The sequence below is a fragment of the Nycticebus coucang genome, chromosome 4, assembly GCF_027406575.1.
Source record: "Nycticebus coucang isolate mNycCou1 chromosome 4, mNycCou1.pri, whole genome shotgun sequence".
NCBI lineage: Eukaryota > Metazoa > Chordata > Mammalia > Primates > Lorisidae > Nycticebus > Nycticebus coucang.
In genome coordinates this window covers 30,627,695-30,655,399 of record NC_069783.1, presented here as the reverse complement: position 1 = coordinate 30,655,399, position 27,705 = coordinate 30,627,695, and the positions used below count along the sequence as shown (strand labels likewise).

The 27,705-nt window shown below is 37.0% G+C and overlaps 1 protein-coding gene across 9 annotated transcripts in view; it reads right to left on the bottom strand.

Annotated features, from left to right (window-relative positions):
- The window catches only part of BIRC6 (baculoviral IAP repeat containing 6), a 275,055-nt gene that overhangs the window by 162,653 nt on the left and 84,697 nt on the right, over window positions 1-27,705 (bottom strand). For 5 of the 9 annotated variants that reach the window (XR_008379509.1, XM_053588024.1, XM_053588027.1 and 2 more), the window contains exons 12-23: window positions 24,260-24,485; window positions 22,337-22,497; window positions 20,185-20,316; window positions 19,581-19,712; window positions 16,996-17,174; window positions 15,679-15,812; window positions 14,924-15,085; window positions 14,696-14,827; window positions 13,622-13,719; window positions 11,677-11,824; window positions 10,574-10,707; window positions 6,630-6,776 (exon numbers count right to left, since the gene is read on the bottom strand). Coding sequence is in view for 8 of the 9 variants with exons in the window: in XM_053588024.1 (XP_053443999.1) it covers window positions 6,630-6,776; window positions 10,574-10,707; window positions 11,677-11,824; window positions 13,622-13,719; window positions 14,696-14,827; window positions 14,924-15,085; window positions 15,679-15,812; window positions 16,996-17,174; window positions 19,581-19,712; window positions 20,185-20,316; window positions 22,337-22,497; window positions 24,260-24,485 (1,785 nt within the window). In the remaining variant the exon portion in view is untranslated. The remainder of the gene's footprint in view (window positions 1-6,629; window positions 6,777-10,573; window positions 10,708-11,676; window positions 11,825-13,621; window positions 13,720-14,695; window positions 14,828-14,923; window positions 15,086-15,678; window positions 15,813-16,995; window positions 17,175-19,580; window positions 19,713-20,184; window positions 20,317-22,336; window positions 22,498-24,259; window positions 24,486-27,705) is intronic. The other 4 variants (XM_053588028.1, XM_053588029.1, XM_053588025.1 and 1 more) reach the window with 3 other exon arrangements.

The following is a 27,705-nucleotide window of genomic DNA, read 5'->3' as shown; positions in this document are numbered from 1 at the left end:
TAAAATAGGATTTTAAAAAAATAGAAAAATGAACCAGTAAAAAATAATGATTCGGGCGGCACCTGTGGCTCAAAGGAGTAGGGCGCTGGCCCCATATGCCAGAGATGGCAGGTTCAAACCCAGCCCCAGCCAAAAACTGCAAAAAAATAAATAAATAAACCAAAAATAAAAATAAAAATAAATAATGGACTCCCATAGAAAGGGAGAAAAATCAGAAAGGAAACAGCAGAGGATATTAACAAGTGGAAGAACATACCATGCTCATGGATGGGAAGAATCAACATTGTTAAAATGTCTATACTTCCCAAAGCAATCTACCTATTCAATGCCATTCCTATCAAAATACCAACATCGTATTTTCAAGATTTGGAAAAAATGATTCTGCATTTTGTATGGAACCGGAAAAAACCCCGTATAGCTAAGGCAGTTCTTTGTAACAAAAATAAAACTGGGGGCATCAGCATACCAGATTTTAGTCTGTACTACAAAGCCATAGTGCTCAAGACAGCATGGTACTGGCACAAAAACAGAGACATAGACACTTGGAATTGAATTGAAAACCAAGAAATGAAACTAACATCTTACAACCACCTAATCTTTGATAAACCAAACAAGAACATACCTTGGGGGAAAGACACCCTATTCAATAAATGGTGTTGGGAGAACTGGATGTCTACATGTAAAAGACTGAAACTGGGGTGGCGCCTGTGGCTAAGCGGGTAGGGCGCCAGTCCCATATGCCAGAGGTGGCGGGTTCAAACCCAGCCCCGGCCAAAAAAAACAAAAAAGACTGAAACTGGACCCACACCTTTCCCCACTCACAAAAATTGATTCAAGATGGATAAAGGACTTAAATTTAAGGCATGAAACAATAAAAATCCTCCAAGAAAGCATAGGAAAAACACTGGAAGATATTGGCCTAGGGAAAGACTTCATGAAGAAGACTGCCATGGCAATTGCAACAACAAGAAAAATAAACAAATGGGACTTCATTAAACTGAAAAGCTTCTGTACAGCTAAGGAGACAATAACCAAAGCAAAAAGACAACCTACACAATGGGAAAGGATATTTGCATATTTTCAATCAGACAAAAGCTTGATAACTAGGATCTATAGAGAACTCAAATTAATCCACATGAAAAAAGCCAACAATCCCATATATCAATGGGCAAGAGACATGAATAGAACTTACTCTAAAGATGACAGACGAATGGCTAACAAACACATGAAAAAATGTTCATCATCTCTATATATTAGAGAAATGCAAATCAAAACAACCCTGAGATATCATCTAACCCCAGTGAGAATGGCCCACATCACAAAATCTCAAAACTGCAGATGCTGGCGTGGATGTGGAGAGAAGGGAACACTTTTACACTGCTGGTGGGACTGCAAACTAGTACAACCTTTCTGGAAGGAAGTATGGAGAAACCTCAAAGCACTCAAGCTAAACCTCCCATTTGATCCTGCAATCCCATTACTGGGCATCTACCCAGAAGGAAAAAAATCCTTTTACCATAAGGACACTTGCACTACACTGTTTATGGCAGCTCAATTTACAATCGCCAAAATGTGGAAACAGCCTAAATGCCCACCAACCCAGGAATGGATTAACAAGCTGTGGTATATGTATACCATAGAATACTATTCAGCCATTAAAAAAAATGGAGACTTTACATCCTTCGTATTAACCTGGATGGACGTGGAAGACATTATTCTTAGTAAAGCATCACAAGAATGGAGAAGCATGAATCCTATGTACTCAATTTTGATATGAGGACAATTAATGACAATTATGGTTATGGGGGGAAGCAGAAAGAGGGAAGGAGGGGGGGGGTCTTGGTGTGTGTCACACTTTATGGGGGCAAGACATGATTGCAAGAGGGACTTTACCTAACAATTGCAATCAGTGTAACGAGGCTTATTGTACCCTCAATGAATCCCCAACAATAAAAAAAAAAAGGAGACTTTACATCCTTCGTATTAACCTGGATGGAAGTGGAAGACATTATTCTTAGTAAAGCATCACAAGAATGGAGAAGCATGAATCCTATGTACTCAATTTTGATATGAGGACAATTAATGACAATTAAGGTTATGGGGGGGGAAGCAGAAAGAGGCACGGAGGGAGGGGGTTGGGGCCTTGGTTTCTGTCACACTTTATGGGGGCAAGACATGATTGCAAGAGGGACTTTACCTAACAATTGCAATCAGTGTAACCTGGCTTATTGTACCCTCAATGAATCCCCAACAATAAAAAAATAAATAAATAAAAATAAAAAAAAAAGAGAGAAAAAGAACTTGATAACTATTAAGACTATGAGAAATCTAATATTATATATTACAAACATGATAGATTTAAACATGTAGATATATCACTAATTAGATTAAATGCAGCTAAACTAAATGATCCCATTGAAAAACAAAAATACTAAGCTTGATTTTTTTTTTTAAAAGTAACTGCATGCTGTTTATTAAAGAGTATATCTAAAATATAAGGAGACACTGAAAACTGGAGAGTAAAAGAATGGAAAAATATATGTCATGCAAACAGCAACAAAAACAAAGTCGGTGTTAGTGTATACATATCCGACAAGATAGATCTTAGGAGAGATAAAAAGATAATTCATGCCAGCTATGGCGGCACACGCCGGGAATCTCAGCTGCTCAGGAGACTGAGGCAGGAGGGTCTCTTGAGCTCAGGAGTTCAAGACCAGCCTGGGCAATACAGCAAGACCCCATGTCAAAAAAAGAGGAATAATTCATAATGCTGAAAGAATTAATTCCCAAGATACAACCATCCTAAATTTATATGGTCATCTCACAATGTATAAAATAAAATTTAATAAAACTAAATCCACAGTTATACCAAAAATTTTTATAGGCCTCATTAGCTGAGAAAAAAAAAAGTAGATAAAATAAGGAATAAAGACAGAGATTTTCAAAAACAGAATTAGCAAACCTGACCAAATGGATATACAGAGTATATGTCACCAAGTGCAGAGTAAACATTAGTAGGCATGCATGGAATATTTACAAAAAGTGATCCTATATCATTACTAATAAATGATGCAAAATTAATAATCATAGTACTTCTTTTGAGTCCCTGACAATTTGAAATAGAAATCAATAGCAAAAAGATTACTGACGCTGAGCATACAAATATCCTATGAAGCAATGAATCAATTTCTACATTCACATCCAAGAGAAAAGTATATCCATTAGTACTAATGGTCTCACAACGAAATAATTCAAATGTCTATCATTAGTATACAAATCAATAGTGGATACATAAATTGTTTATTCAGACAAGGGAAACATGAACAGCAACCAAAAAACCCAACTGCCTATATGTAATGATGTATCTATAGATTGTCAAAAAAAAAAGATCAATGTCATAATCATAGTGTTGAACAGAAGGCAAACCAAAATATATATACATATATACATACATACATACCCATACATACACATAATTCTATATAATACAGACCTTACTCAACAAGCAGTGAGGAATACATGATTAAATGGTTATTCCAAAAAATAAATATCAAGAAGCGATTACTTTAAAATTTAGAAAAATGTTTACCTTTTGGAGAGAATGAGAGAGAAATAAATGGAAGCAAACATGAACACACATTTTGTGGTTGCTGGAAATGTTATTTCTTTACCTGGTGGTGGTCACATGTTTAATATGTATCATGATAAACCGTGAGCTATGCAATTGTTTTTGGATTTTTGGCATGACTATTGTATTTAACAACTTAACGTGTTTCAAAAAAGTAAACTTGTTAACATTGGAAGCTGACAGATTACAATCATGTCTCAGCTCCATATATCACTAGTTGGGACTTTGATATAACATTTCAAAAAACCCTCTACTGGCAGTGGTTTTAGACTGGGAAAAATACACAAGTGATTGTTTATATGTACAGATTACTTCTGAAAAGATAATTACTTGCACTGCAGGATGAAGAGTGTGGAGGAATATGTTTTTAAACCTAATCTTTTATTTTTAATTATATACCTTCTAGAAGCATTACTTACTCACACAAATTTTCTTAAGGTAAAATTCTTAGATACTTCAAGAATAGATATTTCAAACCAGTTCCAAGAAAGAGCCTCTATAAGTAATTTTTGTAAAGTTCAAAATTTTTTGTTATGGCATGTTTCTACTCCAGCATAAATGTAAAAGTTATTATAAAATGATGATGGGACAAATACAAATTAATTTTGATCCTTTCAGAATCTCCATATAAAGGAAATACTGTATTTTTATGTAAAAGTGGCTCTTTACTACATGAGCTATGAATTATACTTAGTGGTGATAATATTTATATTAGTATAAATTTATATTATATTTATATATTTATATTTATATTAATATAAAATTCACAATATTTATTCAAGATATAAGACAATCTTGAATAAAAAGACGCTAAAATGAAGAACTGATATATTCCTTTTAAAAGCCCTTGCCATGCGGCACGGTGGCTCACGGCTGTAATCTCATCACTTGGGAAGAGTTCGAGACCAGCGTGAGCCAGAGAGAGACCCCTTCCTCTAAACAGCCAGGCGCTGTGGCAGGCACTTGTAGTCCCAGCTACTCAGGAGGATGAGACAAGTGGGTCTGTTGAGCCCAACAGTTTGAGGTTGCTGTGAGCTATGACATCAATGCACCCTACTGAGGGCAACAATGTGAGACTCTGTCTCAAAAAAATAAATAAATAAAAATAAAAGCCCTTGCCATTCTGGAGACAAGCCCAAGATAAAATTTATTACAACTTCTTATGCAAATTGTTTTCTCTTTCTGTTAAACAGTCAAAAAAAATAAGACCACACCCGTGACACAAAACCACCCCAGCAGAATCACTTCAAACACAATATTCAAACCCTTCAATCACTGTAATATACCAATAACTAATACTGTTATTATAAAACATCGATTATTTGTGCCATAATAAAACTAATTATAAACACCAATCCTACCATGTGAAGGAAAAAAATCACAGAAAACAAAGAAAACAAAATTCCACTGATTAATACTCAAGAACTTAATTTGTTTTGTTTTGTTTTTTTTGTAGAGACAGAGTCTCACTCTATAACCCTCAGTAGAGTGCCGCTGCATCACAGCTCACAGCAACCTCTAACTTAGGGCTTAGGTGATTCTCCAGCCTCAGCCTCCCAAGTAGCTGGGACCACAGGCGCCCGCCACAACGCCCGGTTATATTTTTGTTGCAGTTTGGCCAGGGCAGTTTTTTTTTTTTTGTAGAGACAGAGTTTCACTTTATTGCCCTCGGTAGAGTGCCGTGGCATCACACAGCTCACAGCAACCTCCAACTCCTGGGCTTAGGCGATTCTCCTGTCTCAGCCTCCCGAGTAGCTGGGACTACAGGCACCTGCCACAACGCCCGGCTATTTTTTTGTTGCAGTTTGGCCGGGGCCGGGTTTGAACCCGCCACCCTCGGTATATGGGGCCGGCGCCCTGCTCACTGAGCCACAGGTGCTGCCCAAAGTGAAGAGTGTTTTTTTTTTTTTTTTTGTGGTTTTTGGCCAGGACTGGGTTTGAACCCGCCACCTCCGGCATATGGGACCGGCGTCCTACTCCTTGAGCCACAGGCGCCGCCCGGCCAGGGCAGTTTTAACCCGCCACTCTTTGCAGTTTTAACCCGCCACTCTCAGTATATGGGGCCGGCGCCCTGCCCAGTGAGCCACAGGTGCTGCCCTCAAGAACTTATTTTTAAGTAAAGGTTTTTTTTTTTCTTGAGAGAGTCTCAATTTGTCACCCTGGGTAGGGTGCGGTGGCATTATAGCTCATGGCAACCTCAAACTCTTGGGCTTAAGCGATTCTCTTACCTTAGCCTCCCAAGTAGCTGGGACTACAGGCACCCGCCACAACGCCAGGCTATTTTTTTGTTGTTGCAGTTGTCATTGTTGTTTTAGCTGGCCTAGGTCAGGTTTGAGCCCACCAGCCTTGGTGTATGTGGCTGGTGTCCTACCTACTGAGCTACGGGCACTGCCCAAGTAAAGGTATTTATTGAAAACAACATCATCATATATCAACACACTCAAATAGTGTTTCAAATATTCAAAGTTGCTTGAAACTAGTTGCAAAAATAGTATTCCCTGGCTATTCATCTCGAATTTCTCAAAGATATCACAAAATATACTGCCCATGTTAAATGCAAGAAATAACATTATGATGCCAAAACTACAAATAGTATAGACAAAACAAAACTGATCACCATCTGATAATGGTTATTGCTGAGTGGTGAAAACATGGAGTCTACTTTACTCTTGATATTACAACTTGATATTTTCCAAATTAAAAAATTTCTGAAAGTGCACACACACTTGATAGTTTCCAAATTAAAAAGTTTCTGAAAGTGCACACACATGAGAACAGAAAGATTTAAGACTGTTCTAGTAGTGGTGGTGTGGGGGGGATAACTCTGAGTCAAATTGGAAAAGAATACAAAACTATTTATACTTCCCCCCAAATATCTCTCCCATAAGGAAATTTATGCTACACATAACAGCAATGAAACTTAGATATAACTTATATTTAAATACTTACATATCACTTTGTATATTACTGAATAAAATATATAGTAAAAGAAGGTATATACCAGTAAACGTACTTGCATCATCCCTTTCTATTCTCGTTCCATCACTAGTTGAGACACAAGTAAAGTGCAGGGGTTCAACTTCCAGAAGTCCAGTGAGAGATGTGAAACTACCCTCAGCAGCTGTGCAACTACTGACCTTTCCGTTTCCTAATACAAAGAAAAGACAAGTCTTAAGGTATGCGAAGATTATCTTAAAAGGCAACAGTCAGATCAATACTTATAGCTTCTACTCCAATTTTAATTAGAACATAAATAAATGCTTACAAAGTGCCTCCACAACAGAAGTGGTATTAATACAACAGCAGATACACGTTTCCTTGATACAAAAGCAGATTTAAATAATGTGTAGAAGCCCTACACATTAATAAAAAACATGAGTAAGTTTTCTATAACATGAAGTTCACTTTAACAACTAATTTAGATTCTAAATGAGGAAAAATGATAAACTAGATACTGTCATTAGCTATCGCCCAATCAGTTCAATCAGCTGAGTGTGTATGTGCGCACATATATATAATCAGAATACACTTAAAAGATTACAGAAACATTTTAAAATATTAGTAACAATTTTCTATTTCCCTGTAGAGTTTGTATACTTATCAATTTTCTACAATGAATACTACTACTTTATAATCATAAAAACACTTTAAGCTAGCATGAACAGTTTTAAAAGAAAACCACATGGCCACAAATACGTGACCAATAAAACCACAGCAAGACAAATGGGAAGAAGACCATCAAAGAGTTCACAGGCTGGGTGTGGGGGCTCACAGCTATAATCCCAACACTCTGGGAAGTCAAGGTGGGAGGATCACTTGAGCCCAGGAGTTAGAGACCAACACAGGCAACAGAAGGAGACATCCGCCATCACTACAAAAAAAAATTTTTAAAGATTAGCGAGGCATGGTGGGGTATGCCTGTGGTCTGTGTACTTAGGAGGCAGAGACAGGAAGATCACTTGAGCCCAGGAAAACAAAAGAATCCACAGTAACTATGTACACGTTTCGGAGAACGGGACTGTATTGACTACTTCCCATTTTTTGTAGAATTTGCACTCCTTTAATCAGAATTCCTTAAAAGACAAAGTAAAACAGAATCCAGAAATGAAAAAAACAGTAATAAGTAAAAAGTGTCATCAACAACTGAAGAACGACTAAATGCCAGGCTAAACTGTCTTAATTTGCTTTCCACAGTGCTACTGGGAGCCAGCATAGGGCCTGACATGTAAAACAACAGCACCACCCACCAAAAAAATAAAAACAACTGAGTAGGCACTTAATACAAGAAAGACTTGGGAGATAAGAGTGAAAAGACAGGCCCTAGTCCTCAGGAAGTTTATATATTCTGTGTTAGTGGTTATTTTTATACTCATTTTATACTCATTAAGTATTTTAAAGAGCACAATTTGATTAAAATAACTTTTTCTAAAATCAAAATAATATAATGAGAAGGGTGACAGTGTGATTATGAAAGGACAGCTGGATTCTCCTCCTGCCTCTGCATTCACTGTGTTGCAATATGCTTTGTGGTAGAAGCATGTGAAAAAAATCTGATCCAACACAAAGATGTAGTTGGAAAGAAGGATGTTAATAGCCTTGCATATTCAAAAACTTGAGAAGTGGAAGTTACGTAAAGATTAGTTACAATATGGTATCTGAAATTTTATCAATGACTTCTCAAACTCTGTTACATTAAGTTCATATCTTGTACTTTCAAGGAATATTTTTGAAATATGCATTGATCATTTGGAAAATACTGACTCATCACTGTATACAAATCTTCCAATTTCATTACAGTATCAGAAAATGACACTCATTCCTATCATCACATCCCAAAGTGTCTTTACATAGTGGGGAGTTATCAAGCTCACTATGGAGGATACGAGTTCTCCAAAATTCCAACAGCAAAGGAAAGGTGGCAAGGGAAAAGCTAAATCATATAGGATTTTATATGGCACATTAGAGACTTTGAACTTCAGAGTAACAGGAAGACATGAAAAGTATTTTAAGGAGAGAAGCAAAAAGCAATTGTTTGCATTCAAAAAATATGGTCACTGCAATGTGGAGAATGTACTAAAGTGAAGCAAAGAAACATGAAGAAAGGTCAGTTTGAAACCACCATTGTAGTCCAGGTTCAAGATGACTGTGGCCTGGGTTGTAGATCTGAGCTCATGGGAGGTAACATAATGAGCAAACATGAAACACAGTTGGATCCTCTGTATTTGGCTGGATCCATGGATCCTCTGCAACCAAACACAAACTGCAAACATTCAGGGGAGAAAAGGGATGATTTCATCTGTACTAAATATGTACAGACTTTTTTCCTTGTCATTATCTAAATAAGAGCATAACAACTATTTACAAAGCATTTACATTGTACCATGTATTGTAAGTAACCTAGAGATGATTTAAAGTATACAGGAGAATATATGCAAATACTACACCACACCATTTTTATGTAAGGGACTTGAGCATCCACAGATTTTGGTATTTGGAGGGATTCCTGGAACCGATCCCCCACAGATAGCAAGGAACAACTACATGTACATTGGTAGAAAAATAGGTGGGATCTGCTGATAGCCTCAAGGTGAAAAGATACACATATCAAGGATGACATTCAAATTTCTGTCTTGTGCCACTGATATCATTAACCCAAAACAGGAATGCTGCACGAGGACTAATGACGAGACAATGAGACATTCCTACAGAGACATACCATGATTTCTAAGTCCCTTCTAAGATTTTTTTCCTGAGCATTAGAAAACATGACTGCCTTGAAGTTTGGCCTGCAACTTGTGGTCTTTTCCTTACACTTTCACCCAAAGGAATCTCATTCTGTCTTACTATATATTGAAGATATCTGTATCTCTAGTTCTAGTTTCTCCTCCCAGTTCCACCTATAAATTGCAATGGCTAATGTGCCACTTAAAGAAGAGAGAAGACAGTGAGATGGGCACAAAGTAATCAGAGCCCACGTCATCAGAGTGATGACACATATATTGAAGGCAGCATAAGCCATTAAAAAGCAAGTGACACACCAGTATGTGTAATAGGATCTTGTTACAGATATTAAAGAATATGTGTAGCAAACAAGTCTAAATATCTAAACATCTTGTTAACAATGGTAACCTAAGAGGGCAGGAAGGGTGAAATTGAGGCATTTTACATTTTATTTATATTTCTATATTTGGTCTATGTTCCTTTCTTCACAACTTACAATTCACTTTACAATGAACAAAACAGAGATTAACTTCCAAAATTTGCTTACATTTTTAAAGTAGTAATTATCTTAACATGCTTGCAAATAAATTACATAGCAATATTTCCAGGAAGTGCAATTACATGGAAGAAAATTTTTAAAAGGGTTATTGCTTTATCTAACAAAAACAAACATCAAATTTTAGCCCTGAAAATATTATACAATTTGATACACGTAATCCTAAAAACACATTCTTTAGAAGGTATCAGATACACCTAATATTTACAGTGTAACAGCTTACCTCAGGAGGAAACTATTTTTTCTTTCTGTATCCTTGCTTATTAGAATAAGTATATATCAATTTTATATTTTAAAATATGAAATAAAGTTCTTTAACTTTATAGAGATAACAAGTAAAAAGATAAAAAGTAAAAAGGCTACAACAAATAAGTCAATTTTAAATAGTCTTCTATGAGCATTAAAACTGCACTAACATACAACGAAAAACAAAAACAGTGAAACAAATTCACAATGCTTTCAAAGATTACTTTAATATACTTGGGGTTTTCTCGGGGTGAAAGGGAAAGTTAAGAAATTAAGGTAAACGATTTAATGATTCACAGATGTTAAAAGTTAAGTTCTCAATAATTTTAGTTCTCTAAAGACAAAATGTTGTAACTAGATTAAGTAAAATTTAAATCCAAGATATAACATTCAGAAATGCCTTTAATAAAAGAAGCAACTACCTGAAAGGACGTCTGATAAATCAATTTCATCTGACTGAACACCAATGCTGCTGTTATATACATTTTTACAAGAAGAGCCATTCATCTCCAAATCAAAGAGGACTGGATCAAATGGTGAGCTATACAATCCATATCTGAAAAATAAAATAAGGTAATAACAGTTTTCCTGCCAGCTGCCTAATTAGTAAATTACATATTTACTTCACTCTAAAAGCAATTTGACTAACAGGGCCAGAAGGGACACTAACCAGATTTAAACCATCAAATTCAGTGAATTTCAACTATGTTCTTTGCAATCTATACTCTAAAAGACACTGTCCAGAGACTCAGCAAATGCTGAGCTCAGTAAGTTGGCAGCTAATGTACCTGCATATTGAAGCAAGGAAGAGATGATCAGGTATCCTCACACTTCCCTTAATCACTACAGTGACACAGGGGCTTTGAGTAAAATCTCATCAAAATAAAAATTTTTAATCTACAAAAGATTAGAAAAATCACTGCTCTAAGTAAAGGAATGGCTTACTTCAAATGTTGATGAACAAACAAAAACTCAAATCTACCCTTTTAATTATTTCTTAATTCATCGTGTAAAAGTTTGGGAAACAGGGTAGCGCTTGTGGCTCAGTGGGTAGGGTGCTGGCCCCATATACCGAGGGTGGCAGGTTCAAACCCAGCCCCGGCCAAACTGCAATAACAAAACAAAAAAAAAAAGTTTGGGAAACAAAAAGCAAATGGAGAAACACAAGCTAAGGGCTACAGGTAATTTATACAGTTTTACCTATAAAGCTATAACAAAAAAAAAAAAAAATCACATTAAATTCTCCCATTAGCAAGGAATACTACTGTTAAGTAGTAAATATAATTAATTAGCTCCCTCAATAATCAGCTTCAGGGCTTCTCAAACTGTTAAAAGGAATAATTTCAGAGAAAATTAGGGAAAGGAAAACCTCAGACTAATATCATTTGGGAAAATGTAAAGCATAAAGTAAATACTTTTGCAAGAAAAATAGTGTTATCAACATATATGTTCAATAATAGTTTTGTGCAAAGGTGGTAACATACCCAGAAAGGCCCATTATTAGTCATTGCATAAACTAAAATACCTTGTTTGAAGTAAAGCCTCCAATGGTGTTAGCCTGTCCTGTAACTGTCTGGACACTGCAGTAAGCAAAGATGCACAAGCTGTGCTGCACCCAGCTAAATCTTCATCCTTAACATAATTCAGTAAGACAAAATACCAATAGACAGAACCTGGAAAGGACAAAAATAAATGGCTTTTTCTTTCTCCTTTTTCTCTAACACGGAGAACTTAATGTTACATATTTATCAGTATTTTGCTAAAAAGAGGCCTCTATTTTTCTTTAAGGGCAACTGACAAAGAAGGACCAAGTCCTTGTAGGGATCAGAGGACAATGACACTGACAGTATAAACCACACCCCGAGGCACAGTCTAACACTAAGAATTTCAAATATATCTTTTGAGAGGCTTATCAAGTCAGCATAGGCATTAACTGTAAAATAACGTAAGATGACTCTGAGGAATGTTTTAGAATTGCTGAAAAAATAAAATTACTGGTCATTCAAGCTATCTTTCCTACAATGTTGTTTCTCTGTAATAAAATTTTCAAAAACAGTGGATGGCAATGAGCGTCAAATAGCACACTGCATGCGATACAGGTATATGGCTACCAAGTGAACGTAATATAGTTACGCTACACTGCCAGTTGGATATAGACCAATATGGCTTAAAAGAAGATCACTTCCATCTCATATGATTCAGTGAAAAAATAAATAAAATTGTTGCATCTCATAAGGCTCAGGGAAATAAATAAAATTAAAAAAGATGATTATGATGGTGTATTTGAAGTGCCCCATAATTTAAGCATCCAATCTTTACAGCAATCCTCAAGAAACTGTTTTACACACGGGACTACGACAGTGAGCGCCTGAGTCTGAAACATTCTACTCTTTGAGAGTGGGCAGTTTTAGTCAAAATATGATCAAGTAAATATAGACTGACTAACTAAACTAAGATGACATAATAGTCACTGGCCAAGTAACTTTGAGCAAGTATTTCTTCTAGTTTACCACAAAGACCAAATCCTTATGAAACTGAGGTAATTTATTAAATGAGTTGGTTATTTATAAAACAAGAGATTGTAAGAAAGGTCTACAAAAAACATTAAGCCTAAAAGACCAAATAAGTCCCAGAGTGCTAGGATTACAGGCATGAGCCATTGGCTAGCTATTTTTAAATACACAATAAATTATTGTCAGCTACAGTTACCCTACTGTGCTACTGAACATTAGAACTTAGTACTTTACCTAATCATAAGGTTGTACTCATTAATCTATCCCTCATCATCCCCTGGGGCCCCCTTCCCAGCCTCTCTGGTAACAATCATTCTACTTTCTATCTCAAACTGAATTCATTTTTGAAAGGTATTCCACAGAGTTTTTAAGGGCTAAAAAACACACTGTACTCTTTCAGGAAACTCCAGTTTTCCAGGGTTTCTACCAATCTTACATAATATGTCCATGGGCAGTGACCCTGGGCCATTTCACTTATTTATGTCATCTCCTTGGCACTCACTGGCATTTTAGTTTGTGATGTCTGATCTACAGTCAACAAAGAACCAAACAATTCGACTAAATACTTTTTTTTTTTTATCAAATCATAGCTGTGTACAATAATGCAATCATAGCTGAGGTACAATGTGGTTTTATATACAGTTTGAATGCCATGAAAACTATGTTAACCAGTTTGATGAAAATATTTCAACTCAATAATTTTAATGAAATACAGAAAAATGTATGGACTGAAATGACCTGGTATTTACTTAACTAGCCCACTGAATTTTCCCTAGAAATATTACCAGAGAGAACATGCCTACCCAACCACAATTTTACCAACTTCTTTGAAAACTACAAGGTATAGGGAAAAAAAGGAATAACGGAGAAAAATTATATTACATTAAAATCCTAAGGAGACACGTGGGATATTGCGTATGACAGCTATGTGTAATTAAACTAATTTTACATACATACCACCAGTTGCTGCTGCAGGTAAAAATGACATATTATCAAGTAAGGCCTTCAATAGAACAGATCCAAATCCTGGCTGGTATGGGTCACACTTGCCATTACTGAAAATATTTTAAAAGAAAATTTCAGAGACATTTCTCAAGGTCTACATTCAACACTAAACCTGCTGTAGCACTTAAAAATCTTAAAAATGTATTCATACTGATTAGAAAAATCTGCCCTAAAGCACTATAGGCATACCAAAAGAGAGACGGAAGTGATCAGACTAGGGGTCTTTCTAACTATTTTCTTATGCATTATACCATTATCTTTACTAAAAGGGCTAACAAGCACGTACAGCCACTACTGACCATTAGCTAATCTTAAACACTTCCTAAATACAACAGGAAGTAGGAACCCTATCCACAGTTTCAGTTACCTAAGGTCAAATGTGGGCCAAAAACAAGTATAGTATCGTAAGATTATTTTAACAGGGATACAGCATTCATGTAACTTTTATTATAGTATATTGTCACAGTTGCTCTAGCATTTAGTTATTTTTAATCTCTTACCATGCCTAATTTATAAATTAAACTTGGCCAATGGGTGTGTATGTTTAAGTAGAAACATGTATATATAGGGTTCAGTACTATCCACGGTTTCAGCCATCCATTGGGGGTCTCTTGGAACATATCTGTGGGTAAGGGCATACTATGGCAGTTCAGGTTTCAGGGTTGAGGAAAAATGACCTAAACAATGGTACAAAAAGACCAGTCGGAGTCAGGGGGAAAAGGAAAACCAGGGACAACAGGAGTGAAGAAGGGGAAGTTGGGGGGAGTGCTCCTCACCAAGTTTTCTACAATGCTACTAAAGGGCAATGAAGATGAGTAGACTTATTTTATCAATAGGCTTAGTTAACTGACATTTTACCCTAAAAACCATAAATTCTTGCTAAGAATCTCAATAAGCCTCATCAACTTTTAAAGTTCTCTGAAGTTATACATATATTCAGCTATAAATTATACAACAGATACAGTACTACACACTAAACTTCAGGCAAATCTACAAAGTCTGCTTTCAACTTAAAAACACACCAACCTAATGCACAAGGCTAGAAATCGGGCACATTTATGGGCTATACTTCGTCCTGCCTCAAAGAAGCAAACACGTACGATGTCTGAAAGACATTTTCGTGTTTTTGAAAGGAGGCTCTCATTTCCTTCCTTTGAGCTGCAAAACAATAGCAGACATTTAGACTTATCTTGAAGTTTTGTAATAACATTCAAAACGCAATCAATAATGATAAGCAAAATGTTAATTATTAACCTTCCAGGTCCATTTGAATATACTCCAGCTAACCAACAGAGAGTATCCAACACAAGGCTCTGGGCATGTTCTGTGATTTGACCGTCATCTGCTTTTCTGCAAAGAGTATTAAGAAGCTTCTCATGAAAATCTGAAAACTGTAACATGGCACATCGTTGCACTCTACAGAAAAAGAAAATATAAACACATTATCAATCAAAATAGCACAATTAAACTAAGGCAATCACAACCTGGTGAATCATGTCATGTTTCATTTTAAATCACGAATATCACAACTACATTTTCTAATTTTTTTAAATAATACATATGGAATACTTTGCAGAAAATTTTAAAGGACATGGAATTTACAATAATGTGTTATAATCTGACAAAGAATAACTCCCCCCACCCTTTTTTTAGGAGATGGAGTCTCACTATACTGTCTAGGCTGCACTCAAACTACAGGACCCAAGAAATCCTTGCACCTTAGCCTCAGCCTGAAACTACAAACACGTACCAACCACATTAAGCAGAATATAATTTCAAATCATAGGTATTTCTTTCCTCACCTATTCATGGTAGAGAAAGCAGTAGAGATGCCAAGAATAAACTAATGAAGCAGAAAGACAATTCATACCCTCATTCAGACTATAATTTCTTAAGAGAAATGGAAAGGAAAAAATTTTTCAAGTAAAAGTTAAGATTCTTAAATTTCTTTGTGTTGGTATGATCTGTACTTTTCTAACTGTAAGAGCAGGAAAATGAAGTGAGATTACCTCTCCTTAGAAATCGATGTTTTCTTAAATCTCCGAATGGTAACAGAGACCTCTTGGAGTAAGTCACAGCCCCGGAGGTTTTCAGATTTACGGGTGCCACTTGTATTTTCATTCTTAGTATTAGATGATTTTTCCTAAATATACAAAAATAAATAATGGAATAAACAAACAAAACTAAATTACTATTAAAGTTGTAAAATAAGGGCGGCGCCTGTGGCTCAGTGAGTAGGGCGCCGGTCCCATATGCTGGAGGTGGCGGGTTCAAACCCAGCCCCGGCCAAAAAAAAAAAAAAAAAAAAGTTGTAAAATAAAATAATTAAATTATGAGTATCAAAACATAAATCTCAAATTAAAATGATAGCATTTACCCTTATATTTAGTAAATTACTAACTTTACCCAGAATTACAATATAGGAAAAAAGGCACAATCACTATTTTCAAAGGAATAATCCAGTGATTCAAGATTATAAATCTAAAGTCCTAAGTCTACTTCCCAGCTACACCACTTATAAACTATGAAGATATGCCAGCTCCCTAACTGCTAAGGTTCACTCACTTTCAATATAAACAAATGGAGGTAACAACACCTGCTCTGCCTAACTCAGTTATTTTGGGGATTAAATCAGATAAAGTACACAGAAGTCCTTGAAAAATTGGAAGACCTATACAAACATAAGATAATTGGTGTTACTGATATTGCTGCTATTGTTGCTTATGAATAATGATGATAGAGAAACAAAACCTCCAGGAAAATCCAAGGTCAGAAAATTATGAAGCGTTGCATGGTATACCACTAGTTGTAGAAAATCAACCATGAACATTAACAAGTATCTCCAAAATTACCCCCCCAACTTCTCTTTCTGCATCCTCCCAAATTTATCACCCCACACACAAAAAAAGTTGTGAGTTACTAATAGAAGCAATAGGAAAAAAGTCTCATACCTAAGGAAATAAGCATTATGGTCTAAAATAATAATAAAAGGAAGTATCTGCTAACAATTACTCCTTACTGAATATACTTTATAAAAGCTAAAATTAATTCAAAACATCTTCTTTTTTTTTTTTTTTTTTTTTGCTGTTTTTGGCCGGGGCTGGGTTTGAACCCGCCACCTCCAGCATATAGGGCCGGTGCCTTACCCCTTTGAGCCACAGGCACCTCCCCAAAACATCTTCTTAATAACATTTTAAGTCACTGCCAAGAAAAATTACAACAAACCAAGTCTCAAGTAAAACATTGCAAAAGTGTGTCAAATCAGATTTACAATGTGTGAAACAGCATTGTTACTGTTCAAAATTTTCAAAATGAAAATGTCATACCTTGCCTGCTGCAACTTTTGCCAAGAGTGAAGCAAGTGAGTAACCCTTGTTGCTCTGGTGTTTGAGGGATGGCAGTCTTACTACAGGGCGTACACCACCATTACATATCTCATCTGTTCCTCTTTCATTCACTGCCTTGACATGGATTAAAAACGAACGGTATTTTCCTCCTGCCACACCTAGAGAAGTGGCAGAGGACAGGATAAACAAATCATTAAAAAAGTCAGCCGCTATTCATCAGCATAAAGCAAGCTAAATAATTACCTCTACAAAAAGTATACCAGGCCAGAATGTTCAGGTTATATTGTTTGAGTACAATATGGTTGGGCAATCTTCATATGTTGGTAGCAAAAAACAAAGACCACAGGAGTTATATGAATAGTGTGAGTTAGAAATATTTTACTAGTTTTTATAAACATTTGGCATGTTTTTCACTAATGACATTATTCATTTTCATGGTAGAAAGTCTGTGAGTCTGTGAACTATCAAAAAATTACAGAAAAGAAGATACAATTGTCATTTAAGGTACCATCCATCCATACACAGTTATAGTATCATTGTATGTATCCACCTAGTCTTCCTAAGAATACATGAATGTGTATGCAGGCTTGGCATTAATAGGGTTAACAGTGAAAACAGCACAGGCTTTGGACTCACCACCTGGGCCTCAATAATGGGTCTGTCATTTGTCACATTGCTTCTTCAAATGTAAATAAAATGAGAATAACAGTACCTATCTCAGAGTTAACTAAAATACTTTGTGTCTGGCACAAAGAAAAGCACTCAAATCATTATCACTTGAAGGTACTTTATTTTGTTTTAACTAAATTGAGATCATAGTATAAAAAACTCCCTCAAATTAATACAACTGCCAGCAAACCACCAGTCTATTCCTACCCGAGCAGGTATAAAATCTTCTCATGACTGCAAATGCCACCTCTGCTGTTTTCCATTTATCTACTTGCCTACTGTGCTAGCACTATACCATTACACTCTTCTTTCTGCTGTACTATTCTGTGTTCTAGTTATCTGATGAGACTCTCCCTCTCAATCTTCTGTTTCAAAATTGCTTTGGCACATCTCACCCTTTTACTCTTCTATAAAAATTAAGCCATCACCTTTTCCAGTTCCAAAGATTTTTTTTATTTGTTTTGAGACAGAGCCTCAAGCTGTCGCCCTGGGTAGAGGCTGTGGCATCAATCTCACACAACCTCCAACTCCTGAGCTCAAGCGATTCTCCTGCCTCTGCCTCCCAAGTAGATGGGACTACAGGCGCCCACCACAACGTCCAACCATTTCCTGGTTGTAGTTGTCATTGTTGTTTGGCGGGCCCGGGCTGGATTCGAACCCGACAGCTCAGGTGTATGTGGCTGGAGCCTTAGCCGCTTGAGCCACAGGTGCCGAGCCGGTTCAAAAGATTGTTAAGGGGATATGATGAGGTAAAAAAAAGTAAATCTTAGTAAATTCAAAGAAAATTAACACCTTTCATTATTAAGGTTTCCAGTTACATGCTATGTAATTCTATCTTCCATTTCATCAAAATCAACATTTTTTCATATAAAAATTAAGGTTTTACACTCTCATCAAACAAAACTGAAAAACAATATGAGAAGAGATTTTATGAGTTTTTGTTCACTACTGCATCCCACTACGAAGCCTAACACATCATAGGTTCTCAACAACTCAATGAATAAGATATAGTCAAGAAAGCACAAGAAAATTTGCATGTACAAAGGTTGAGGGCCCCACAGCTAAAAACTCAAAATGCCCAAAATGTGAAACTCTTTGAGTATCAACATGATGCTCAAAGGAAATGTTCACCGGGGCATTCTAGATTTTGAATTTTTTCAATTAGGGATACTAAACCAGTTAAGTATGCTGCAAACATTCTGAAATCTGAAAGAAATATGAAACATGCAATCCTTCTGATCACAAACACTTCAGGTAAAGAATACTAGACCTGGCTTGGCACCCGTAGCAGTGGTTTATGGTGTCATGGGTTTGAATCCAGCCCGGGCCAGCTAAACAACAATGGCAACAACAACAACAAAAATAGCCAGGCATTGTGTCAGGCACCTGTAGTCCCAGCTACTTGGGAGGCTGAGGCAAGACAATCACTTAGGCCCAAGAGTCTGAGGTTGCTGCGAGCTTTGACGCTACAGCACTCTACTGAGGGCAACATAGTGGGACTCTGTCTCAAAAAAAAAAAAAAAAAAAAAAGAAGAGAAGAAGACTAGACCTGCGCTACATCTATAACTATGTAAATGTGAATATGGGGAAAACATTATAAAGGAAATGGACACAAATTTGAATAGTTATTGCCCAGGTAATCAGTTTTTTTCTTGTTTGCTTATAAGGAAGAGCTCTATTATGTCACCCTATAATTGTTTCTTTATGCTTTTCCAAAAAGCACCAAGACTCCCACACAGTTATTATGAGTGGGAATGACTTCAGCTAACAGGAAACTGACGGAATTTCTAATGAAAGTCCCAAACAAAAATATTTATTGAAGATCAGTTTTCTTTAAAATCTCTTTTATAACTGTGGTATTGTTTATTCTGCTTTTGTAAAATATATTACTTTACCTTTAACAAGTTTGGGGCTTGTCAGCGTCAGCATCCCAGCATGCCCTGATAAATCAAGGCCACTAGCAAGCCACACTGGGCCACACAGAATGTCTTCTTTATGATCTTCTAAAAATGGACACAATCTAAGACCTAGAAAGAAAAATACACATTTTTCTTTTAAATCATTTTTTAATGTAATCTGTAGTTAGCAAATATCCATCCTATTTATACATAATATCACCATATAAAATACCATACTTAGAATGTGTTGAAATAAGAACTGTCATGCTAAGGAGCTATTATCAATTATCTGATATATTATCTTGCTTTCCATTCCCATATTATTTTACATTTCACCTTGATTTTCAAAAAATTTATAAAACCATGATCTGATTTCAAATTCTAAGAAATTAAAACAAGAATGCAAGTATTAGTGCAGCTGTGTTCACAAAGATGAGCTGAAAGTTAAAGCATATTGCCAAAGCAGAATTATAGGTTATTTTTTAATCATGTTCTCAAAACCAAGTTTTTGCAAGCCACAAGGAAATCTCTGCCCAACATGATGCATTTGGATCACTACTCCTTTTACTGTCATGGACAACAGCTCTGTAATTTAACTCACACTGTGATTCCTCTACATCCATGTGCTGCATTTCTTCATTCATATCAATCAAGGACGGTTTCCCATTTTGTTCCGCTTCAATGTTAAGAGCTGGAGACAAAGGAAAGGTGATCTGCCTATCTACTGCTGTTTCTAGAGGATAAAAATATTAGTAAACTTAATTTTGCTTAGTATCAATAATTTAGGTGCCTAAAAAACTATAATTCTCTGTAACTTGGGGAACTGCTGTGATTTTCATCACAGGTGCTATAAAATGGCAGTCAGGAGAGGAAGAAAATATGATTCAATTAATTGCTTGATGCACTCATCTCTCTTTTAATGGTAATCAGATTTCATGTGAAGAAATGATTTATTGGCAAATAAACTAAAAGTTCTTACCCTAGGCTACACAGTAGAAGGACTTGCAGAGTTTTAAATATACCAAAGGCTAAGTCCTAGACTCAATTCACAATCTATCATGATTGAAAAGAACACATGCACACACACAAACACACACACACACACACACACACACACAAAGCATACACACACTCATCCGCTGGTATTTGTGGGGACCTAGTTTTAAGACCCCCAAGGATACCAAAATCCATGGATGTTCAAGTCCCTTATATAAAATAGTGTAGTATTTGCACATAACATACACACATTCTCCCATAGTCTTAAATAATCTCTGGATTATTCGTAATACCTAATACAATATAAACACTGTGTAAATAGTTGTTGTACCATATTGTTTTTTACTGTCATATTGTTTTTTATTGATTTTTTCCTCAAATATTTACAATCTGTGATTAATTGAACTGTCAGATGCAAAACCCATAGATACCAAGGACCAAATGTAACTTTTTTTTTTTTTTTAATTTTTGGAGATAAAGTCTCGTTCTATTGTCCCAGGTGGAGTGCAGTGGCATCACTGGAATCTCAAACCCTGGGCTAATGTGATCCCCCCGCCTCAGCCTCTCAAGTAGCTGGGACTACAGGCACACGCCAACACCTGGCTAATTTTTCCTTCATAGTAGAGCCAGGATCTTGCTCGTGCTCAGGCTGGTCTCAAACTCCTATCAAGCAATCCTTGGCCTCCCAGAGTGCTAGGATTACAGGCATGAGCCACCACACCTGGCCAATATGCAAATTTTGGACTTGAGAAATTTTTCGGATTTCAGTACTTGAAACTCTGGTGTTTACATGCCATTTTACCCTGAAATTATCCCCAGCCTTTTAAACTACCTATGAAAAAGAAAACACTTGAGAGGCAACATCTGCTTCTAACATTCAAAATATGTACAATCTATTTCAATAACTTAGTATATCAAATTCTCATCTTGTAAGAAAGATAAAGAAGGGCGGTGCCTGTGGCTCAGTGAGCAGGGCGCCGGCCCCATATACCGAGGGTGGCGGGTTCAAACCCAGCCCCGGTCAAACTACAACAAAAACATAGCCGGGCGTTGTGGCGGGCGCCTGTAGTCCCAGCTACTCGGGAGGCTGAGGCAAGAGAATCGCTTAAGCCCGGGAGTTGGAGGTTGCTGTGAGCTGTGTGAGGCCACGGCACTCTACTGAGGGCAATAAAGTGAAACTCTGTCTCTACCAAAAAAAAAAAAAAAAGAAACATAAAGAAAAATGGGAGGGACGGTGCCTGTGGCTCAAAGGAGTAGGGTGCCAGCCCCATATGCTGGAGGTGGCAGGTTCAAACCCAGCCCCAGCTAGAAACTGCAAAAGAAAAAAAGAAAGAAAGAAAAAGAAAAATGCGTATATTTCCAGCATTACATGAAAAGTTGGTTTCACTAATGACCTTAAAAGACTTCCATTAACTTCCATTAACAGTTCTTTTTACAATTATGTCTCATCTTAGGAAAAGAAATGCATGAAGTTGGTAATACTAAAAGTGAAGCTAATTCAAAAAGGAACTAATCCCACCTCCCAAAAAATATGATCGTGGTATTATTCAAATTTACACAACTCTGAACATTACTGGTTTACTGAAACGCTCCAAAATGCTCTCTGAGTTACTTTTCTAAATAAAATCACAAACCGTAGAGCAGGTAAATAGCAATGGGGGCGGGAAAGGACATCAAACCTAGACAGCCAAGTTGAAAATTAGTATTTTCAAAAAACAACATAAAATCTTCAAACATCAATTTTGATCTGTTCTTACCATTGACTTTCCCTAAGCCTGGAGCTTTATTTTTCAGCAGGGTCACTTGTATCTGTGGAATGTTGGTGATATTTGAGTTCAAAACAAATTTGAAGTCCACATGTCCAACCATACAAGCTTTAGGTAATACCAATTCAAATACATGTTCATCCCAGCTGTTGCTGTCAAATAAAGAGAAAAACATTCAACAAAGCAAAAATACTTCTTCAACCAAAACCATATTTTCATTAACAGCATCTTTCTGCTTTTTGGTTGGTTTGCAGCTTCTAAGAAAATGTTTCTCAATGGGATCAAGAGAGAAGATAAGCAGCTCCCAATGGAGAAAGTTAAAATATAGGGTAACGAATGTTTTTACTTTAGGAATCTACTTGTGCATTGAAAGCACAACCAATAAACCAATAAACTCTTGGTTTATTTATCCTCAAAGTGTGGGATTACCTGCAGATCCCCTGGACTGTCCCCTAGATCTATGAGTGAAGTCTCAGAAGCTTCATTTTAAAACAAGAATTTCTTATATTTCTTTCATGTATTCATTCTTGGGTTGCAGATTCTACATATATGTTGGAAAATGAAAATCATCCAAACCAAACTACTCTGCTAAATTTAAGGTTGATATCCAACTGTCTACCAACATCTCAAACTTTTCATGACAAAAAACAATCTTAAATCTAAACTGAACAAAAATTTCACTTTTCTGTTGGCTCAACACAAAACCTCAGAGTCATCACTGACTCTTCACTCACACAGTATGTTTAATATATCAGCAAATTCCATTCTTCTACTTCCAAATTATATCCAGAATCCAACCACCCTCTTCACTACTTCCATCACCAACACAGTGGTCCAACCAAACCTCAGCCTTATACCTGGATTATCACAAGAGCAACCGAACCAGAATGCTTGCTTCTACCACTGCCCTCCACCACCACAACCACTGTAATTCTCAACACAGTAGTCCTTCTAAATAAACCATACCACGTTACTCTTCAACACAACACCTTCCCATTTCATGTATCATAAAAGTATTTTGCTACATCCTACAAAAACACTCAGGATCTGGCTCCTAGCGATCTTTTTTGACCTCACCTGCTAACACTCCCGCCTACACTTACTGTACTTAATAGTCTTTCTTTCCCTTAAACTCATCAAATATGATCTTCAGGACATTTGTATTTGTTCTTGTCTCTTAGTGAGTATGACCATGGAGGTCATTTCTCATACTCATTTCTCAGGCCCCTTATATAAATACTATGTATAAGCCGGCACCTGTGGCTTAGTGAGTAGGGCGCAGGCCCCATATACCAAGGGTGGCGGGTTTGAACCCAGCCCCGGCCAAACTGCAACAAAAAAGTAGCTGGGCATTCTGGCGGGCGCCTGTAGTCCCAGCTACTTGGGAGGCTGAGGCAAGAGAATAGCCTAAGGCCAAGAGCTGGAGGTTGCTGTGAGCTGTGATGCCCCAGCACTCTACCAAGGACAACAAAGTGAGATTCTGTCTTTAAAAAAAAAAATACTATGTATGTTTTTCTTTCTTTCACTCTCTCACACTTACACACAATTATATGTCTAATGACCACACGCCATCGCCACACTCTAGTTTAATATTCTTCACAGCCTTTATAACCATACAGTAAATTATATAGTTGTTTATTGTCTATAACCACTAGCTTACGAGACTGCCTACTTTTATAAAACAAGCATTCATGTATTTGTTAAATAAATTTGTGGACTAAGTAATGAAACCAACTGCCATGGTAAACTACTCTCACTATTTTATCCTACAACTAAGAATATAGCCATTTCTAAAATCGAGATGACAAATGGATAGAACAAAGTTATTAACATGCAAGAGTTAAGATAAACAGGAATTCCTTAAGTCTCTAACAAAGCATAATATGAATTTAAATATTGTGGGGAAATGTCCACCTGTCGGTCTGCAGCTTCCACGTTCTAGTATGCTGAGCAGCGTCTCCATGGTGTTGCTGATGCAAATGTTGAGGATGCCTCCTTTGTTGCTGTTCTTGTTGAACTTCAACCCAGCATGGAGGAACAGTAGCTGAAAACCGTGGCGTCAAAGTCTCAAAGCGGGTTAACTCCACTAGAGATGTCAAGATTTCAAGGGTGAATGGCTGGTCCACCAATAACTCAACTCCTTAACATGAGTGGATTTAATATTTGAAATGGGTTTAAAAAAAAAGAAGAAGATGATGATGATGATAAAGTTTTAATTCACGTTTTTTGTCTATTAAATTGCAACACTTGCCAAATATCCTGAAAGTTAATAAAGTGGGCTCAGGTATCTATTCACAACTAAAGTAACTAGCACTGACTAAATAATGGCAAAGAATAAAACTCCATATTGATTATTTTAAATTATAGCAAGCATAGCACTATTGAAGAAACCCAAATTCAACCTGTTAGAAGAAGTATTACACAGCTTTTGCTCTAAGTTAATAAGAGCAAGAAAAGTAGTGGTGCTAAAATGCAAACCAATTTAAATCTAATCAATAATTATCTTTATGACCCAGCATGATGGCTCAGGCCTATAATTCTAGCACTTTGAGAGGCCAAGGCAGAAGGACTGCTTGAGCTCAGTAGTTCAAGGACTCTTGTCTCCAAAAATAAATAACTTTAGACCTTGTTATTTAGAACAAAAAAATGCTAGACATCAGCAAATACATGTCATATGCCTTTTTAGGAAAAAAACAAACTGATTTTAAAAATAATCGAAAGCTGGCTTGGCACCCATAGCTCAGTGAGTAGAGCGCCAGCCACATAAACCGAGGCTGGTGGATTCAAACCCAGCCCAGATCTGCTAAACAACAAAACAACTGCAACAACAAAAAATAGCCAGGCATTGTGGCAGACATCTGTAGTCCCAACTACATGGGAGGCTGAGAAAAAGAATGGCTTAAGCCCAAGAGTTTGAGGTTACCATGAGCTGTGACTCCATAGCACTCTACTAAGGGCGACATAGTGAGACTCTGTCTCAAAAAAAAAAAAAAAAAAAAGTAATAATCAAAAGCTGACCCAGCGTGGTGACTCATGCCTTTACTCCTAGACTCTGGGAGGCCGGGAGGATCGCTTGAGCTCAGGAGTTGAGACCAGTTTGAGCAAGAGCAAGAATCCACCTCTAGGCCAGGCACAGTGGCTATAATCCTACCATTTAGGAGGCCGAGGCTGGTGGATTGCCTGAGGTCACAGGTTCAAGACGGCCTGAGCCAGAGTCTCTAAAAGTAGCTGGAGTCTTGGGGCAGGCACCTGTAGTCCCAGCTAATTGGGAGGCTGAGGCAAGAGGAATCTCTTAAGCCCAGGAGTTTGAGGTTGCTGTGAGCTATGACACTATGGCACTCTGCCAAGGGTAACAAAGTGAGACAAGAAAGAAAAGAAAGAAAGACATACTCCATGTCTATTAAAAAACACAAAAATTAACTGGGTGAGGTGGTGGGTGCTTGAAGTCCCAGCAACTTGGGAGGCTGAGACAAGAGGATTGCTTGAACCTAAGAGTTTGATGGTGGCTATAATACCACCGCACTCTACCCAGGGCAACAGAGAGAAACCCTGTCTCCTCACCAGCCCCCCCCCCAAAAAAAATCTGATTAAGAGCAATAAATATTGTTTGTAAACGCAATAACACTGCATGACAGTGCCTTTTCTGTACATTTTTGTTCTTTTTTTTTTTTGGTAGAGACAGAGTTTCACTTTATCGCCCTTGGTAGAGTGCCATGGCGTCACACAGCTCACAGTAACCTCCAACTCCTGGGCTTAGGCGATTCTCCTGCCTCAGCCTCCCGAGTAGCTGGGACTACAGGCGCCTGCCACAACGCCCAGCTATTTTTTGGTTGCAGTTCAGCCGGGGCCGGGTTTGAACCTGCCACCCTTGGTATATGGGGCCGGCGCCCTGCTCATTGAGCCACAGGCGCCGCCCTACATTTTTGTTCTTTATAACCTAATTTACCTCTTCTCTACTAAAAAGTATTTTTATGTACTTAATGTGAAAATTCTTCCTTATTCTACCAATAACCTGCCAGGTATGAAAATATTCAGTATGTTAGTTTTTCTACCAAGTTGTATAATTAATCAAGACACTCAAGTCTTAATTAATTACAGTAAATCAACATATCTCAACTGGGGAATAAGTTTGCCTACAAGCAGTTTGTCATGATGGGGATGACTACTAGAAGCCAGAGATGCTGTTTAAATAAAGAGGACAGTCCTCCCATGACAAAAAATTACCTGGCCTGAAATAGTGCTGAAGTTGAGAAACCTTGACATACAAAAGTAATGAAGAAAGCCACATATTATATAAGTCCTAAAAATTACTAAAGTCTGCTTTTAGTGCAAGGAAAAATGATCGAATACCCAAATAAAATGATCATATACCCAGTTTGAACTTTAAATTGATCCATAAAGATCAAATACCAATTTTCAGAATTATTTATATCAGAAATACGTTTGAGCTTAATCATACTTTTCATTAAAGATTTAAACTTTTAAACGCTAGCTTCAGAGAGAATAAACTGTGGTAAATGCCACAAGTAAAACATAACAGCACTATCAAATCGCAAAAGCAGTAATGTAGGCAGGAGGTGTAGAGGGTGGGAGTTAAGAGAGCCTCCTGAAACACATGAAAGCATGAAACTGAATTACATACTAGAAACTGAGAAACAGTTTAGAGTTATTTCATAAAAGTCTACAAAGCGCCTGTAGTCCCAGCTACTCGGGAGGCTGGAGCAAGAGACTCGCCTAAGCCCTAGCGCTGAAGGTTGCTGTGAGCTGTGATGCCCCGGCACTCTACCAAGGGTGACAAAGTGAGACTCTTGTCTCTTAAAAAAAAAAAAAAAAGTCTACGAAGCAAATAATGATTTTTAAGCAGGGAGAAACATGCTTCATTACTTCTTTTGAAAAAATAGCTCTGGGGCACACATGGAACCTGGGTAGAAAAAAAAGCAAAAATGACAAACAAAATCTGAAGGGCACCTATGGCTCAAAGGAGTAGGGCACTGGACCCATATACCAGAGGTGGCAGGTTCAAACCCGGCCCTGGCCAAAAAAATTAAAAAAAAAAAAAAAACTGCAAAAAGAAATAACAAACAAAATATTACCTAGAGATTTAGAATGGAACAATGTGGGTACCATCTCAAAACACTTAGCAAGAGTATATTTTTTCAGTTTTTCAATTTCAGTGGTAATATCAGTAATACTAGCCGGTCTACTGATTTTAAACTTACTCAATGAATTCTCTTCTCTTGCATATACTTTCCTCCCTAACTAGACTAAAGCTACTTAAAGGCTGAAATGATGTTTTTAGCTCCTAGGTGACTTCATCAATATTGACTAAACTACCACAGGCTGAGAATCATTTCTTATTT